Raw genomic sequence first — 19,837 nt, forward strand, 5'->3', positions numbered from 1 at the left:
ACCCATAATCTGTATAATAATGTATGTTTTCTAAATATTATATCATTTTGACAAACTACCTTTTTTTTTTTTTAGCTCACTTGGCTATAAACCTGTGTGCTGATTAATGTGACATTAAAAATAGCAAAATAGCATTTTAATATTTTACTTAAATATAAACTAAATATATACTTTAATATTTTATAATGAAACTTTTAGGCATGATGTTATTATTATTATTAATAATAATGTTAAAATACTTCTAGCTTATTATGCAGAGACCCTAATGCAGCAGCAATTGCTCAACAAATGGAATGAGTTAAGGGCAGAGATATCATAAATATCTGACCAATGGCAATAATAAATAAATTTGGCAATGATAAAAAATATATATATTTTGCATTTCTACTAGTGGTGCAGAAATTACATTTTGCCCTCAGTTTAATTGCATTTAGTGTATATTTATTTATCTATTCTAGTCCAATGCTGTCTTTGTTCTTTATATTATATCATTAGATAGTAATATATTCATAAAGATATTGCCCCTTTATTAATTAAATACATTTATTTGTTTGGGCCTACAATTTAGCCAATTACTTCTTCAAAAAATTAGTTGTTAAATACTGTCAATTTTTAATAGATGACCAACTAGAAAAGTTAAAATTTGTTATCACATCAAAAACAAAAAAGACAGTAAGTTTGACATAAAAACAAAAAAGAGAATAACTATGAATTCTATTACCAACTCCAATTTATTTTACTACAGAAAAGCTAAAAACAGACAGAGTTAATAAAGTGTTGGTTTCGGAGTACTTCAGCTATGTGAACTTTGCTCACTGTTTTCAGTTGGTGAGGTATCTCTACTCATGTTCCGTCTTTTGAAAACGAACTCCCTGTCATGTCACACAATTCACAGAAAAAAAAGAGAGAGAGAAACTCATGGCCATTTCTTTGGTGCACCGACCGGGTTACACTGTTACAGCTGGAAAGAGACGGATAAACAGACAGAATAAAAAGGGGTGGGAGCCGAGAATGGAATATACTAGAGCGCAGGGTTTTCCTTTCCCCGGTCTCCCTCTGTTTAGTAGCGAGTGATGAAAGGATAATTTTCCCCTTGCCCTTTAAGCGCAGCGTTGTCACAGAGTTCAACGGCCCTAGCGACAGATGAGTTGGAGCCCCTGAGGGCCCCGCTCTAGCCTTCATCTCGTGAGCTTTGTCAAGGGCCAAGTCACAGTCATATGAAACAGACATCTAATAGGTAAGCCTTTGTGTCCAGCCCTTCACATCTGCTGACCCGCCCAGCCCCCAAAGAGCAGCGGCGTTCTGCGAGGGAAGACAAACTGTGAAAGAGCTCACAAAGAGCCATGGAGAGCTGATGAAGCCATGCCAGTGTTATTTCTGTATTGCAGCCGCTCTCTGTGGTTTAAGGTTCGTGGATATTAAACCACAGGCAGGCATTGTTTCATAAAAGCGCTTAGTCGTTACTTTCATATAAGCCTGGCGGTTTTGTGTAAGCATATTTTGGGTGGTATCTGTTGTTGTTGTTCTGTGCTTTTTAGGTGAAAGTAAAAAAAAATAAATAAAAAAATATTTATTGCTGGTACTCCAGGGAGGGTGTTTCAGTAGCTTGTGTTGTCTTCCCTGGAGGCCTGAGTGTGATTGTGAGGTAATGTGGTAAGACATTGTAACCTTCTGGTTCATGTTTCTTCATTACTAGATCCAAATGCATGCCATTTGTTTTGTATTTGAGCGTTTTGGCACTGGTTATTAAATGCTTTGTCGTAATTGTTTTTTTTTTTGTTTTTTTTTAAGTAGCTGTGACTTACAACTAGAACTCTATGACTGCAAGTACACAAGGCAGATGTAAATGTTTTACCAACTCAATGCAAGTCACATATTTATTTTATGATCCTTGCATTACTGTGGCACTAACACATTCAGCACACAGGGGGCAACAGAGTTGCCTTCAAATGTCTGTGCTATGAAACCAGATGTTTTATTAGTTAGATAGTTGTAGTGCCCTTTGAAACATTAAGATTACAATGTGTAAAATGAAAATAGCAATGTTGTAAAGTATAAATGTGTACCTTGAATGCAATGCAGGGGTGTGGAGCAGAGCCAGAAGCTGTATCTGTAGCAATCTCAAAATGATTTGTATTTGAATTCAGAAAAAGACTGGGAGTGGGTGGGGCTTAAACCAGAAGTTTGTCTAATTAAATGAGAAATTAGAATTAATTATTTTTTTTAAGAAGTATGGTTTGTATAACTTCTAAAATTGTTCTTTTTTGTTATAGTTATAAAACATTATTTAAATATCTTCTAATTAAAACATAACTAACAATAACTAACTGTTAAAAATTCATTCATTCCCAGTGGAAGTGGAAGCTATGCCAGTTCATTCAGATTTATGTAAATATAATCATCCACAACCACAAATAAAGGACATTCAAAATAGTTAATATGAGCACATGGAAATTGAAAGAAAATATCCAGTGATTGAAAATGACTGAAACAACTTTTACAATGCATCACATAAATGCAAATCTGAACAAATTATAAGTAATGCATAAATTACAGACCAGTCCTGGGAGAGAATAAGACAGCGAAACATATTGTGTATTATATCGTACTGGTTTAAAACATTTAAATAGACATATCAAATAGCAGAAAATGCGTAGGATTCAGTATCTTTGTTTGGTAAGTTCTAATTTCTGAGAGACACAGAAAAGGAAACACGACTATTTAATTTGCATTCATGCTCTGCTCATTTCATTCGTAGAGTTTACACATTCACTTTACACACTCATTATTGCATAGTAGTTTTAGAGGTTTACATAATATTATGCTGTCCTCTGGCCCACCTGTTATTCAGCAAACATGAAGGGTGACACTGTCTGCCAAACATTTGACCTATTATTCTGTAGAATTCGTTGTTCATTTATAAGCCATTATCCATGCCTTTCCGAATAAGGTCAATGCCAAATAAATGCCAAATGCATGCATGCAATGTCAACACTGTTATTGAACTGAAATGAATCAACATTGAGCTGACTCAAGCTGAATTGAACTTCTTTCCTAATGAATTAACTTTACACAGTTAGTGAACTGAACAGAATCAACAATGAGCTGCCTAGAGCTGAATAATGACACCAGTGTCTTCCTACAGCTGCTTTAATTTTGTATTTGCCTCTTTTCTGAAGTTTGCATCACCGATTCTGTTCCTTTCCTGTTTAATACTATAAAGCTGCTTTGAAACCATCTCTGTTGTATAAAGTGCTATAAAATAAAGGTGACTTGATATTGTAAATTGTATTTTCTCTTCAAGTGTCTCTTCACCATGGCAATAGTTGACCTGAAAGAGAACCTGACAGTAGAAAAATACAAGTTATGCTATTTTACTCCTATTCTGTCACTTGCATAGAATGAGATTGAGTTGCATTACACAATGTTTCACTTACATTTTTTATTGTTCTGTGTTGCTAATTATTACTACACTATTTATTTTCATGTAGCATCAATATTTTGGTAAATATTTAGCCCAGGTAAATTTTAGAACTTCTATCATTAATTATGAAACAGGTTTAGTACAGAGAAGTAATGTTTTTAAACTTAAACTTTTGTAAAAATTTGTTTCACTGTGTTATTAGAAATTGTGTTCAGAATGCAACAATGGGTCAAAAAGAGCTTGAGTAGCAGGATATGTTTGCATTCACATACTTTCATATATATTTTGGTCCAACAGCCTGATATAGTTTGTTCAGTGCACACATAATGTTTTATTGCGACAGATGACACTACAGGTGACATATATGATGGTTTGCTACAATATCACCCAAACCCTCATGCATGTATGAACAAGGTACCTCATGATAGTGACCACCGTAGTGTTGCTCACCTGCAGAGCAATGAGTATGTTGGGCAGAGCCTGACCGTAAGTGTCATGGCAGTGCACCGCCAGTGCACTGACGGGCACCTCTGTCAACACATCGCTCAGCATCTCGGCCATGGAGCCCGCGGTGCCTACGCCAATGGTGTCCCCCAGGGATACCTCATAACAGCCCAGCTCAAACAACCGCTTTGCCACCTGGGCCAGAACAGAGGAAAGCCATGAAAACTGTCCCCCCTGGAAATATAAACAAGATGAAGCAGTGCACACAGAGAGCCTATTCTGAGCGTTTGAAAAGCACTGGCGTGTTACAGCGTCATGCAGGCTTTTTAGAAAACATCATAATAAGGGCCTTATGGGACGAAAATTGTGGGAAGGAAAAATATGCAGAGCACTCAACACTCTATGAGATTTATCGCATACTGGAAGGCCCATTTAATTTTGCTTCAGCCAGTTATACACTGAATAATTCTATTCGGATTGATCAATACCTTTGTGACTTTTGACGGTTTTACTTGTCCCTCATACGGACAGCCAAGAGCACAGGAAACGTACCTGGAAATAAGTGAAAGAACTATGAGAGGTAAAATTCAGCACATGTTGAAGGATATATAGCTCTGAGCTTACAGTACCAACAGTCATGCAACATAGGTGAAATAAGTGCTGTTTTACAGCAACCACAAGCAGAACAGTCCACAGAGGCCAGAACTGCTCTTACAACGGATTACATCTATCACAGAATAAAACTAAATGTTCAGCAGCAGATAAAACATATGGTTGGTGTCAAACGGTTGTGACAAATAGTACCAATAGTGTTGACAGTGGGAATGAGTAACAGTGCTAGAGAGTGACGTACGAGCTATATGTGCTTTCCATATGTGGAGGAAACATGTTCTGCTAGAAACAGTGAACAAACAAGTGAAAAGCTGAAAATGTTTCTCTTGGGCTTGTGGTCGCCAGGCGATACTGCTGTGTGCTACCAGAATTTCCGCAGAGTCTGTTCTTGAACATTAGGCGTTGAGTCACATTTGCCAGAATGAGTTCATCAGACTGACTGCTCTCTATCGTGTTTTTTTTTTTTATTCAGTAAAGGGCACAGCCTAAAAATTCTGGACACCTCTGGACTTGCACTTGTAACTGATACAAAGCACAACACTGCACGCACATCTGGAACTTGACTTATTTACTCATTAATGCTGGAATAATTTCATGCTGCTCTGGTGCCACATCTCAAAACCTCAAAGGAGAACAGTCCAAAAAATGTAAGTACAATAAAATAAACCACTGACCTTTTGGTTCAACCAAAGATCAGTCTTGGAGCTTTTATATTTAACGAATGGCTCCTGAAAACTACAGTCCTGCAGTCATTCAAGCACAGGGACAATCACCTGGATCAAATGTCTGACTCAGTGGCATTATGCTGGCAGCTCAGAGGTAAACCCTGATTTTTATTTTTCATTATTTGATTTTAGCTTATTTTATTAAGCATTCAGCTACCAATAAGAGTTCAGCTGAAGGGAAAGTCATAACAATCCACATTGCAGAACATTCAAAAATGTCTTAGAGGGTCAAACCTTCAACTATCCAGTAATTACTTCAGACCATGATCCAGTATGCCATGCATTATTATTATTATTATTATTATTATTATTACTACTTTGATTAACTAAATTCCACACTTGCAGAATTCAGCATAAAGCCAATTTCAAAAACAATGTCATTCTCAAAGTTCCTCCCAGGGGGGCTTCAATGGCCGATACTGACTGTTACGTTAAGTCAGCCCTAATCCTGAATATGAGGTTACAGCCTTGCCTACAACCTTCCCTTTACCAGTCCAGATCTTTATCTGCTTTGCAACAACAATCCTTTGAGTAACCATAATCTGCAACACAGTCTGCCGGTTTCTGCATCATTGGCAGATTGTTGGTCAGATTCTCATTCAAAATTAGTGTTGAAGTGTGAAAGTGCATATAATGAACACTGGCCTATTACTTGAAGGAAATACTGGGTCTATGGCACACAGCCATGCCTTCCTCTTAGGCTGCAATCATTTCCAGTCAAAGTTGATATTCTTCCTGCTCAATGTTACACCAAAGATGGATCCCAGAATCTTCTTGCATAAACATAAATGTTTGCTCCTGTCCTAGTTAAGTAGTGACTCAGTACAGGTGACTGTCGAGCATATGGGTACAACGGTGGCAGCTTATGGGCAGAAATCTGGAGAGAAATGTATTTATGTAAAAATTGAAAGACACTATAATTTCTTCAAAATTCTGGATACTTAAAATATGCTTTCAACTATCAATAAGAATACTCCGATTGACATATTTTGGCATGTTTAACCGTTTCATGGATAGTCCCCTAAAATCAGTCAATTCTGTATTAGGCCGCTCATGGTTAGTCCCAAGCAAGGCTGTAATCAAACATACAGATACCGGTCCTTTATCCACTATACGTCCCTTCAACCCTTTGTTTAATCACAATCTTTTCGTCCAGTCATCCTGATTCGGCATCATTACCTGGCGTTGACTTGATTTCCTTTTGATACTAGTGCACATAATGAGCACTGGCCTAAATCTCAAAGAAAATACGGAAGAAAGCTGGTGTCTGTGGAACACACCCGCGCACTGGTATGCCTTCCTGTTTGGCTGCAGAGATGACCTGCTCAAACCTCTGCAAACTCTCCTCTATAGAGCAGTTGATGTTCTTCCTGCTAAAAGTCTCTGAGGCGGAACCAAACACTGCCACTTCAGTAGCTCCCGCTGCAACCTTTAACAGGAAACATTTAATCAAGTTTGTGCTTATAGATGTTGGCTTGTGAGCACAACTTGCATGATTAGCAAGGAAAGCAATTAACAGAAATGGGCTAAACATTTACAAATAAATGGTACAAGATGTAAAGGTCATGCTCTTATGTAAAGTAAAGGGGCAGTGAAAGCGTAGGCAGAGCGCATGCATAAATAAAGTGGTTTATTATACAAGAAAAACATCATTGACCTGGCATGGAAGGTAAATTGCAAATGCCACTTGTAAATAAATGTAAATGATGCAAATATTTACTTACAGCTGCCTGGAAGCCCTGAGTATTGGGAGTCAGAACAGGGTATCTAACGTCAGGAGACCTTTTAATCCCTCTCAACACTGCAGTGTGGTCTGCCATCTGAAAAACCAAAAAGCAAACCAACAAGAATGTATACTCAAACTTTATTCCAAAGGGCTTTGTGCAAATGCAGTTTTTGGACATGGATACCAAATCCAGTGGTTTTGTGTGGATAGAAAAGCCACAGGATATCAGCCAACATGCTCTTGAGGATTACAATTGCGCCTTATTACCTGTGCTACCCACTTTGAAGACACAAAGCTAGTGGCTTCGATGACGGGCAGCCCGGTCTGAGAGAGCATGTCTATCAGCTGGATTTTGACCTCTGTCGGCACTATTTCCTGCAGAAAGACAATGAATCAAATGTCTTAGGTTTCTATGAACACATCCAGGGAGCATGTTCATCTGTGAGCCACAACAGCACTGTTCTATTGAGATGAATAGTTTATTTGCTACCATCACCTAATGAATAGTTTTCCACTGTAAAAATGATTGTGATTTTAACAGCAAAAGACTGTAAAAATGCTACAGTAAAAACCTGTTAACTGGTTAACAGTAAGTTTCCATACTATATTCGGTGAATAAATATAATTACATTTAATGTCATTTTACAGTAAAATACTGTTAAAAATACAGTTTTTCGAAGTGAAAAAGAAAAGTCATTGTATAATTTACAGTGACAAACTGTAAATTGACACTCCCAGAATTCCCTGCATGACACTTCATATTTGATGTTTTTTTGTTGTTGAAATAACGTTTCTTCTTTGTTTTTTTCTTATCAGTTGCGTACATTAGGATTTAATCTTACAGCTAATGTTGTTAAATGAATGTTTATTGCATTATTTCAGTATCATGTGTGTCACCATGATGGGCTTTAGTGTATGCGGGAATTACATTGTGCACCTTCTATATATAAGTATTGTCCTCCTCAGCTCGTAGAAAAGCAGTTTGTGAAGAGCTTTGGTTCATCACGTGGCTTTCTCATCACCACCAGTTTTTGGTGGTTATCAGTGCATTACAACGGTTCAAGACAGATATTAGTACTTTAATATGTTGATTTATTAACATTACATCAGTTAATGAAATACGGTATTTTATTGTGAATCTAGGTTAAGCCTGTAAAACCTAAAATGTTGCTACCATATTTTTTACGGTGAAGTTCTGGCAACCACAGCTGCTGGTATTTTACCGTAAATGTCACAGATTTTATTTTTACAGTATACAATAGGACAGTATCTGCTAAAATGTGCCCGTGGCAACACTTTTGCAAAATTACAATGCTTCTTGCACGTTTCAGTGAGTGGCATTAATATACAGTGTCCGTTTTATATGTAACAGATGCTGAATGTGTCACGGTTGGTGTAGCGCATCACAGTAGTTCTGAAATGAAATGAATGCTGAGTAGAACTAAAAGGTTAATGCTCTATCGCATTTCAAAATAATGCACAAACTACACTAAACCATTACCTAAACCTGGGGTAGGCAAGTTAAGTCCTAAAGAGCCGTTGTCCTGCAGAGTTTAGCTCTAACCCTCATCACACACCTGAAGAAGCTAATCAATGTCTTCAGGATTACTGAGGCTATAGGCAGGTAAGGTTTTTTTTTTTTTTCCAAGGTTGGCGCTAAACTCTGCAGAACGGCAGCTGTCTAGGACCAAACTTGTCTACCCCTGACCTAAACCTAACTTATAATGTTAAAAACATATTTTGAAGCAACCATGGTATTTTAGCTTGCTTCTACAAACCACCGAGCTCTTTAATCGTGACCGAGTGTTCCACAAATGCTATGCTGTACCGGGTGAGCTTTGTATTTTACAAATCACGTAACTTTGGTAAAAGTATTTTGAGGTCATAAGATAGTAATGTGCAAGGAAATGTGTGATAATATGTCTTTATTGACCAATAATCTGCCCTGTAATCAAAATTTCTGTGAAAATGAATAATTTTGTTATTGTTTTACCGCCAATAGTGCTCATTACAGCTGTAAATAGCATGGAATTGTATGTATAGGTACAATGGTGGACAAATATGTAGGAAGAGGCACGTTTTACAAATTAAAGTCGATGTTGACTAAATCATGCTAAAGATGTGTCTGATTAAAACATGTTATTGATAGTATGTTTTGTGCTCACCAATGATGTCATTACTGAACAAAAAATGTCACAGCCACTCATTATATTTATGCCTTTGAGTTTATTATGGTGCTTTTTCCATGCTAAACCACATGCTACAAGCACTTTAGAATTGTGAAATCTCTACCTTCTCGTTTTGAAGTCCGTCTCTTGGTCCGACCTCCACAATTTTGACACAAAGTGGAAGCTTCGGCAGTTCAGAACACTGTAAATTGAAAAACAATGAGGAAGGAAAGCCCATAAAACAATTTTACACAGCTGTATGGAAAATCTGAACGGTGGATTATGACACATCCTCTGTCCGGTGCTTCCTGTCAAATGGTGCGTACAACTTCATGTTTTGAATCTGGTCTTCAGATCCTTGCCAGGTCATTTATGACATAATGTGCATTGGAAACGAGCATTTCCTCTCTTCCAATGGTAAAACCAAAGCTTAACCTTTGAATCCGGGGAGTTGTTTTACCAAGGGCCAATGCTGTGTTTATAGAAGATTTGAATGGCTATAAAACCTCAGCCTCTTGATACTGAAACCCTTGCTTTGAGGAAATGCACACAGTCTAGTTTCTTTAGAGCTGAGTTTGATTTAATTGTGCTGTCATGGAGGGAGGAAATGGATGTGCGAAAGGAATGATAACAAACTTCTTTTTAAGCAGTTTCTGACCGTGTGCGCCATGTAGGTGGAGGAGAACCATTGCGGTTTGTCCCGTTATCACCCCAGGCCTGCAGTTAGGACAGCCTATTAAATTCACTCATAAATCAAACTCGCCGCTCAAACTAGAAATACAGGCCCCACTAGAAATATCCATTAAAGCAGTATTTTCTTATCAACAAAATAAATTATACCAAAACACTTTTGCTGTCTCTGTATTTCTTTAAACATTTCTGGCCCCTAGCTTTGAGTGGAATTTTCAAGAGGCTAAGCCAAAGTTGGGAGAGCAGCTGAATAAAATGAAACAACTGTGTCATTTACTGTATTTAAAGTGCATTTCTATATTGGTCTAATAAACATTAGACATCTAATTTTCCAGTTTAAACCTGTTTTGTTCACTTTGGCTAAACAGCAAATAACACATAGTACAAATTAAAAGAAACAAATGTTTATTTATTTTCAGTACATGATTGAAACCATCATGCGTTTAAAAAAAAAGACATCACAATAAACATTAAGATCTTTCAAAGCGAATATTCCTATCTTTATTTATAGTAAGTGAACTAAATTAAACATGAACTAAAAATAGTTTTTAGTTTTATCTTAGGTGAAAATTATGGTGATGTGAAATCATTTCAATTACCATTTCGTCAAAGAGCGGAGCTTTTGCTTAGGCTGAGTACACAAAAAAGAGAATGTCTTTGCAGCTTTACTCAAAAAGAAGACGTAGTATTTAGTGTACAAATACAGTATGTGCTTTTGCTCACTAATCCTCTCAGGTAACCGTATAAAGACTATGTAATTAAAATGAACTTAAAATAACCTCATGTAATGATTTTAAAGTTATGTAAACAATTATTTATATATATATAAATAATTGCATATATAACATTTCTGATTAATATTAAATGAAAACAAAGTTCGAACCAAGGCATAATTACAATTTGAGAGAAAGTAATACAGTAGATGTTTTTTTTTTCACTGTAGTTTCAATCCCATATGAACTCTTTAAGTGTACTATAGTATACTATAGGGTAAAGGCCTGCCACCCTGACATTACTAAATTAAATTCTTCAGTTTGTCTCATTTGCAAGTTCTCATAAGCAAGTTTTCAAGTGGTAAAACCTGTGTGGCTTGATGAAAAGCACCATTTTGTAATTAACCACAAATTTAAAACAATATTTGAAAGCTCTGGTGGAGGTGAAGAGTAAATCATGTTTTTTTGTTTGTTTTTTTTGTCACAAAGAATGCATGTCATTAAATCTCAAGTCTCACAGAAGAAAGAAAATAATTGGTTGAGGGTAACATGAGGGTCATTTATTAAAACGTTCATTATGGGGTGAGCTTTACGCGATTGCTTTTCTCTCTGTGTTGCTGTACTTCCTAGAGCCATGTATAAATCTTGCACATGCAAAAAAACAGACCCCCACCTTCTCTTCCCACAGGAGCCGTGGAAACCAAGGATAATCCCGCAAGAACCTCTCATAGCTCAGGCAGTTCTTGACCGCAGTAGAAACGTTACCCATCCGGCTAGCACGATCTGCTAGCCCAGTGCTGTTCCCGGATGACACCTGTGGTGATCAGAGTTCATATGCGCTTCTGAGCAGCAGAAAGAGAGCCGGAGGAGCCCGACAGCATCGCTTCAAAGGCCACGGAATGACTCAGCTGTTACCATGGCAGCAGCATCCCTGCCTGTGCACGGCGATGTATGGAGGGGGAGGGAAGACGCGGGCTGAAGACGTTAGACAGCGTTTTGTTAGCTTTAGACTGACAGCTCCATGTGAAGTAGAGACCCGCTGGGAATCTCGGCTCTACAATAAGACTAACCACAAGCTGCTTATTTTACTGCCCTTGGCACCCCTCCCCAGCGGAAATCTACAGCTTCGGGGAAATATTCTGCCGTGATTGATCTCCTGTGACTGAGGCAGCCCATGCTTTTCAATGGCCGGCCGTGCCACTCTTGCCAATGTCAACTGTGCTCTGTTATAAAATCTCTCTGTAAAGCCGGGCTGCAATTTACTTGTGAAAGAGCCATTCTTCCTGGCCCAGGTGCGTACAATAGAGAGGTTTAAGGAAGCTCTTCCTCAATAAGATGCTGGTGTGCCGTGAGAGGTCTGGCCTCTCTCTCACGGGGGGGAAAATGCAGCTAGTGAGACCAGGAACTGCATTTATTAGGTATCAGCATTTCTCGCATGGCATGAGATGATAAATCATAAGGTGACTTGATGAATTCCAAAAAAAAAAAAGAGTAAGAAATGGTGAATAACAGGGCATGTCTGCAGGGTTCCAACACTTTGTGCACAATGAATCGCCATGACTTTTCCATGATCTCTGAAGTAATTTCAGTATTATATAAGGATTTTTAAAAAATAATAATAATTTTGATTTTCACTAATAAATCACTGTTCAAAGTACAGGCTGACTGTGATGTGCCGTTTTAAGTTTTATGGTGAACAAGAGCAATAGTAAGCAATATCTAGCTGGTGAATTTTTGTTTATAAGCAAGCCAACCCTTGTGAAAAGGAAGTGTGCTTGATTGTATTAAATGTGCACTTTTAGTATACTTAAAATTTTAAAAGTGTATATGTAAAAAAACACGCAGAAAACTTGCATATAATAGTAAAGCAATAAAAGGCTATGTAATAAATGAAATGTTTCTTAACACTAAGTGCACTTTGTAATAATGTGAATTTAAAAAACACTTTACAATAAGGATCATTAGTTAGCTACTTTAGTTAACATGAACTAAGCATGCATAATACTTCTACAGCATTTAGTTAAAGTTAATTTCAACATTTACTAATGCATTATTAAAATTAAAAGTTGTGCTATTTAATATGTTAACGCACTGTGAAATAACATACACTAACAATGAACGACTCTATTAACTAACATTAACAAAGATTAATAAATACTGTAATAAATGTATTGTTCATTGCTTGTTCATGTTAGCTAAATAACATTAACCAATGGAACCTTATTGTAAAATGTTACCAATTTAAAGTACATTATTTGTACATTTGTTGTGTTTTAAAGTACACTTATTTTGATGTGTTGACTAAAGCATGTCAAGTACTTGATTGTAATTGTATCTGTAGTGTTATTCAATATTACATTTAAAGTTAATATATGTTAAATGTACTAAATTGCAATGTCATATTACAAATATACATTAATACAATTTCATAAATTCTTGTCAGGACATTTGGTTGTACACTTTATACAGAAATATAATTGTATCTGTAGTGTTATTCAATATTACATTTATTACAATATTACATTCAATATTACAATATTACAATATTACATTTAAAGTTAATATATGTTAAATGTACTAAATTGCAATGTCATATTACAAATATACATTAATACAATTTCATAAATTCTTGTCAGGACATTTGGTTGTACACTTTATACAGAAATATACACATTAATCTACTTAAGTGGGTCAAAAAAGGCCTCTAAAGTTCATCTAATTTATTATAAATGTAAACTCACACATTTATTTAATTTAAATTAACATGCTAAGTGTCCATTAAATGCAGTTAACACCAAAGTGTATTATTTTACAGTAGGCTATATTATTTCTATAATAAGTATTTTTTTTCTGAACTGTACTTCTTTTTTCACAAGGGACCTGTGGGTTGATGTGTAAACTTTGGCACTGTGAGTACTTTATTTAGTGTCCGAAAAAGTTGTGACAGCAATATTTGCCCGGCCAATTGCATGCCGTGTGAGCTGTGGGCGGGATCTGTTTGTCTGACCAGGTGCAGAAGAGGGCAATGTTCAGGAAACCTTTTTTTTTTCTTTACAATTCCAAGTAGTGCTGAAATTACACAATTCACATTTAGGATTTGATTAATTTCCTTGGACTTTTCCAGACCTGGAAATCACAGTTTTTAAAATTAGCCAGTTCAATGAAATGGCAACCCATTAATCTTCCTAATTGCATTTACATATATAGTCCACATACGAATCTGTACAGACTTTCCTATATGTCCATGAAAGTATGTAATCCAGCCCAGACACTGAGCCAGGAGCTGCCAGGAACATTCAGTGGTGGGGTATGTATGATTCAGAATTGCCCCCAGCTGGAGTTAGCCGCATTAGATCTGCGTCCCTACCGAACCATTTAGCATTTCCTTTCCTTGAATGCTCTCTAACTAAAAGGACAAAAAGTGGACATTCATCTTGACAAATACCAGCTGTCTGGGTTTACTTCAAAGAGGTGAGCTACACCTTCAGGGCATCCTGGATAATGTAAAGTAACACAGCACAGGTGAGCGAGTGTGGGGGCTTTTCTGAACTTCTTTTATCATCCCATACGTGCTCTCGTAAACATTTAGCCACTGAGCATGACAGCAGAATGAAATGTTAAAGAAAGCACAATTTCATTAGCCATTACCTGAAAGCATGGGTTATTTTGGCCGTACCAGATGGTCCCCTCTTTAACTTATTCCTCTTGCAATTGTAGATGATTTAGGAGCAGACTAGTATACGATGGGCTGCGTTTTGCACAAACAAATCCTGCTGGGTTAGCTCTGGGCCTCTCCTGAATTAATCTTTGCCTTTGTGAACTTAAATTGGGAAAATATTTATGCTTTGCTGTCTCTTGTAATCACTGATGGACTATCTTTAGGGAGCACTGGTGTATTTTCCCCGCAGGCCAGTAGATCAGTGGGCTGACTGTTGACACTGAATTTAGATACTAAGTAAATATGTAAAGATTTTAAAGGAAGCAGAGGTCAAACCTCATCAGGCCGTTTAAGCCACAGTAGTCGAGCCACAATATTCTCTATCGGGCAGCATTCACGTGCTGTATCACATATTTAAGGTGGTTTCGAGGGCATTTTCAGGTTTTTAGTTATGGACTTTTGTACAATATTAAAGGGGTCATATGATGTTGCTAAAAATAACATTATTTTGTGCATCTGCTCATCGCTTGTTTACAAAGCTCATCGGTCTGAAAAGCTCTGATTTGCCAGCTATCCAGTGCGTTGTGATTGGCCGAATACCTCAAGCGTGTGACGGAAATGTTACGTCCCTTACCATACTGTGATGCCATGTCCGGCCGGAGCGACGAGACAAAAACATTAAAACCCATTATAAATGAGGCATTTGTTGCATCCAGTGGGGACATAATTACGGATTATAATGACTTATACTGTCTTTTTAAGCGTTGCGTTGCATCGCGCCTAGTAAACATAAAACCATGTCTGCATTTGTGATCGGAGAAATGACAAACAACAAGTGCTACTCGACACTGCTCAAAACTCGCGTTTGAATCATCATTGGCAAATTATTTAAATATAAAAAACGTACTTACAGTCTGTGAGTCAGAACAGCCGGCATTGTAGTCTACTCTACCAGGATTAGGAAACGTCTTCCATAAAATGTGCTGCACACATCTGAATATTTGGGTTGAAGTGTTCTGGAACAGTGTTGTAAATACAACTTAACCACTGATTTCTAGTCGTGTCCTCTTTCGGAAGACCAAACAAAGTAGTTTCGCTTTCACAACGAAACACACAGCGTCTTCTTTCTTTGCGTGAACATTTGGGTGGCGTTATGCAAATCTTCCCACATCATGACGTAGACATGTGGGGGCATGTTTAAACGAGGCATTCTAGGAGGGCGTGGACCAGTCTTAACTTTTATAAGGAATATCTCTTTGGGTCTGAGACTTTAGTCTTTGCAACTTTAGGGATCTTATCTATTCACAAACAACTTGTAACACTCGAAAGAGAAAGGAAAACTTGAAACAGTTCATATGAAACACATCATATGACCCCTTTAAAATCTGAGTTGTCATGTAAAGAACCACTGAACTTGGTAGCAGGGCTGTTGTCATATTGTCCCTGGCCCTGTAACCAGGTGTAATGTCACCATTGAGGGCACACCCATACAAATTTTGTCCCGGGCCCTGTGGATTTAAGCAATAGTTTGTGTTCCCGGTCTGTTTTGTATTTGCAGTCCATCCCTGAGTGTAATTGATGACACTACAGTGAGTCATACGTTCAGTCACTCAACAGGCTGTGCTGTTCCACTGCAAGACAGGTTTGGGATTTTGGATCTTCAACTAAAAAGAACACGTTGTTAACAGGGACTAAACTCTTTCATTGTCTCCCAGGGCATTAGATCCAGTGAAATCTAGGACACACAACACCGTAACAAACTTTACCCATGACTAAAACTGGCTTCCAAATCGGTCGGATGACTTTAATGAGGGAAGAAATGAAGCTCCACGCCATGGATGAATTGCAAAGATAAATCGCAGATGCAACGAAGCCTTCTTTGGATATTTTATTTGGAGTGCTGGTGTAATCTGTACCATTATGTCAATGAAAGAGTTTAGTTCTTCCCTTTTTCATCTTTATGAGATGGAAACAGATGTGAGAAATATTCTTTACGGGGAACAGGTTTAGATGAAGCATCAAAGAGGTTTTAAGCCATCAGATAAATCCTGAAAACATTGAAAACTGCCCAAAACTCAAGCCAGATTCGATCAATTTTCGTCCATACGATTTCAATTGTCCCATAGAAGCTGCTAGAATAGATTCAGGCTTTGATTACAACATCAAAAGTTCAGTGTGTGCACTTGTGGGAAACATACACTGCAGCCTGTACAAGTAGAGTTTGTGGATAATAAAAGTGTTACTGAAAGAGACCATCACAGGTTTACACCTAAAGCAATGAAGAGTGTTTCTGACAACCGTTTAGAATGATTTCAGTGGCCTTAAAGAAAAAAAAGAAGAAAAAAAACATTTTATTGTACATGAGGGTGGTCCTCATTGAGGAGGTCAAAAATAGCTAGAGAAATCTGTTAGTATTTTCAGTAATATCAATGGCAGTTGCTTGGCTGGCACATGACTCCCTGAATGGAATATTAAATCTGCCAAGTTTTTTCATAGACACTCAGGTCTGAGCATGAAGGTTTTTGAACCATAACAATGCTTATTGGTCCAGTCACAAGTATTGCGAGTTGTGATGGCAAAGGCAGCAGACAGAATGTTTTGTTCTGAAGATAAAAACAGACAAATACTAATCACTTAAAGGGGACCTATTATGCGAAATTCTATTTTATATTGTTTTTTAATATAACTGAACATGTCCGCATGCGAAAGATGCAAAAAACTAATTTGGTTTAGAACTCACACGACACTCGTTGTATCACAGTCGGCTTTCTGTGTGTTCGTTCGGATGTGTTCGTTCAGAAAACAGTACATCAGAAGATATGCAAATAATAAACTTTCAGGATGACAAATTACAAAGATCACATGGCAATAGACATGATAGTGAAAAAAACAAACAGATGCTTTGTTTTGGCAGAGTATGCGAGGCACAAGCTGTAAAGTTGCAGCCCTATTCTAGAAAAGGGGACGGGGAGCAGCAGCTCATTTGCATGATACTCTACATGATACATGCACAAAAACAGCATGTTTTTGCTTCTCTTAATTTCAGCTATATTAAATGATCTATGGGTTATTTTGAGCTGAAACTTCGCATACACATTCTTGGGACACATTTTAATATCTATAAGATATCATTTAAACAGCTTTGGTTAATTTCAAATTACTCAACACAATTTGTAATGTCTTGTGTTGACCTTTGTATTTTAGTAAAACAATCAGCTAAATATTTTTTTTCACCCGTTTATTCATATGGTTTACCTTTCCAAATGTTCTTTTTTTAACAGAATCTTACCTATCAAGCATTGTGGGAGTCCAGCTTTTGAAGCACCTAATAAAAACTTTACTTTTTGTGTTCAGCCTGTCACAGATTAACCATAACATAGTCCCAGCACAGAACCGCATAGTTTAATTTTGGATTACTTCGCTAGAACACTGAGTATTAACACATTTTGACATTGATACATGCGGACAGATGTTTTAATGTGCTTCTAGATGTTTCGGGCGGAATTTTTAATTGCACCATGGAGGGATCTTGGCTCGCTCCACACAAAGTACAAATCCAATGAGTTCAAAAAGGTTTCAGATATATTTCAGCACTCCATTTAAAGGAGCAAAGTGAAAAATTAAAAAAAAAAAAAAACGGCTGCCGACTGCTAAGGTGTGCAGAAAGTAATTCTCTATAGAAAAGGTTATTTCCTGATCGTGCTAAACTATTTAGACCAAATATTAATCAGCCGTCCAGCTTTAACTTCAAAATAATATACGGCCCTCTTTGAATGAAATGTAGAGCGCAGCTCAACCACACCACCAAATTTATTGATGGAGTTTGTGTGAAATGAAGACTAAAGGTTTCAGAGAGTGGCACAGAGAATTCCATGGAAAGTCCCTTCTCAACTCCAATATGCAGTGAAAACATACGAGCATGAGAGAGAAAGTAAATAATGCAAAAAACGTAAACCCTTCCACATGGGATGTGAGGTAATATTTTTGTCTGCCTGCCCTTTTTGAAAGAACTCTTGTCTGTGGTGTCTTGGCTTTACTCTCAAGACTCAATGCTAAAGGGCCACAGACACATCGGATCTTTTATTTATGGATGAAACTAGATTTGCATTTCCTGAAGGAGAGTACAGTAGGTGTACTATGTTTTATGGTAGTTGTAATCTTTTTTAATAAATTTAAGTTTGATCTCCACTGATTTAGAAATGTTTGGCATTCTGAATAATTATTGTCCTCTGCTTTCTTGCCTGTATTTAACCAAATAGCCACCTTTACACAGCAAAAATATTGTAGCACTCTGTTCATTGACAGTCACATTGAAAACTGTGACACAGTCATAAAATAATAATAAACATCAGGCCTGGTTCCAGATACAAGATGAAGGGTGGGCCAAGTAATATTCCATGTGAGCCTTTGGGGGGGGGGTTGTTACTTTTTTATTTTTTTCCCTTAATTTTGGTCTCGTACTCTATCGCATACCTTGTCAGTTTCGTGCGCTTGCTTAGACCTTTGTTGTGATAAACAGTAAAGTGTGTTCAAGCGCTAGCAAAAGACAGTTTAAATAAATACTCTTTGAGAGAAGCAGTCAGTCAGCAGAAGTTAAAAGCAGATTGTAAGTGTATTTATTTCTTGTCTCATTAGTGTTTAGCGCAGTTGTCGTTGCTAGGAAACGCTTGTTTGTTTACTGTGTTGAGACGTGCTGAAGTTGCGTTTGTTCTCGTACTCTATCGCATACCTTGTCAGTGTCATGCGCTTGCTTATACCTTTGTTGTGATAAACAGTAAAGTGTGTTCAGCTGAATTCCATATTAGTTTTGTCCGACGGGTATAAAAAAGGTTAGTATACCATGGCAGCCCTCCTGTTAAGCCCTCCTCGTGTGAAGACCGAAGAGTGTAAAGACCTGCGACTCCACCGGGCAGGGACACCGGCAAGGGATATAAGTATCTACTACTTTCACTTCTGTTTCAGTTTTTATAACCAATTCTTACTATGTGTTTCCATATCCCTACTATCATACCACTCGTAAACCACGTTTCACACACTGCAGGCAACGCTATCCTAACAACCTGCACACTTTGCCTATGTCTGCTAATACACTACTTTCTTTTTCTATTGGTCTCTGGAATTGCCGGTCCACTGTAAACAAAGCCGATTTCATTACTTCTATTATTAGTCATTCAAAGCTAAATCTCATGGCCTTGACAGAGACGTGGATCAAACCAGAGAACACTGCTACACCTGCAGCACTCTCCAATGATTTCTAATTTTCCCACTCCCCCCGTTTGACTGGAAGAGGTGGAGGTACTGGTCTACTTATCTCTAATGATTGGAAATTTAATTATTTACCATCTTTGGGTATCAACAGCTCCTTTTAACCTCATTCAGATACTATTACCTACCCTATTACAATCCATTTTGTAGTTGTTTATCGACCCCCAGGACCACAAGGTAACTTCTTGGATGAATTAGATGTGCTGCTCTCAACCTTTCCTGAGGATGGTACTCCCCTAGTTATGCTTGGAGACTTCAATATCTACCTAGATAAACCTCAGGCTGCAGACTTCCACACTCTGCTTGCCTCTTTTGATCTCAACCTAGTGTCAACTACTGCTACTCACAAATCAGGCAACCAACTGGACCTTATTTACACACTACACTGCTCCACTGATCATGTACTGGTTAC

At 37.5% G+C, this 19,837-nt stretch overlaps 1 protein-coding gene across 1 annotated transcript; it reads right to left on the reverse strand.

Moving 5' to 3' along the window:
* Nucleotides 1-3,799: 3,799 nt before the first annotated feature.
* On the reverse strand, nt 3,800-11,386 carry hmgcll1 (3-hydroxymethyl-3-methylglutaryl-CoA lyase like 1). The gene is made up of 7 exons (XM_016288891.1): nt 11,176-11,386; nt 9,224-9,301; nt 7,199-7,306; nt 6,930-7,025; nt 6,486-6,634; nt 4,357-4,420; nt 3,800-4,063 (listed from the first exon to the last, which is right to left on the reverse strand). The coding sequence occupies exons 1-7, from the start codon at nt 11,269-11,271 to the stop codon at nt 3,800-3,802; spliced, it is 855 nt and encodes a 284-aa protein (XP_016144377.1). The 5' UTR covers nt 11,272-11,386.
* Nucleotides 11,387-19,837: the final 8,451 nt, after the last annotated feature.

The sequence above is a fragment of the Sinocyclocheilus grahami genome, unplaced genomic scaffold, assembly GCF_001515645.1.
Source record: "Sinocyclocheilus grahami isolate Dianchi unplaced genomic scaffold, SAMN03320097.WGS_v1.1 scaffold235.1, whole genome shotgun sequence".
Lineage (NCBI taxonomy): Eukaryota > Metazoa > Chordata > Actinopteri > Cypriniformes > Cyprinidae > Sinocyclocheilus > Sinocyclocheilus grahami.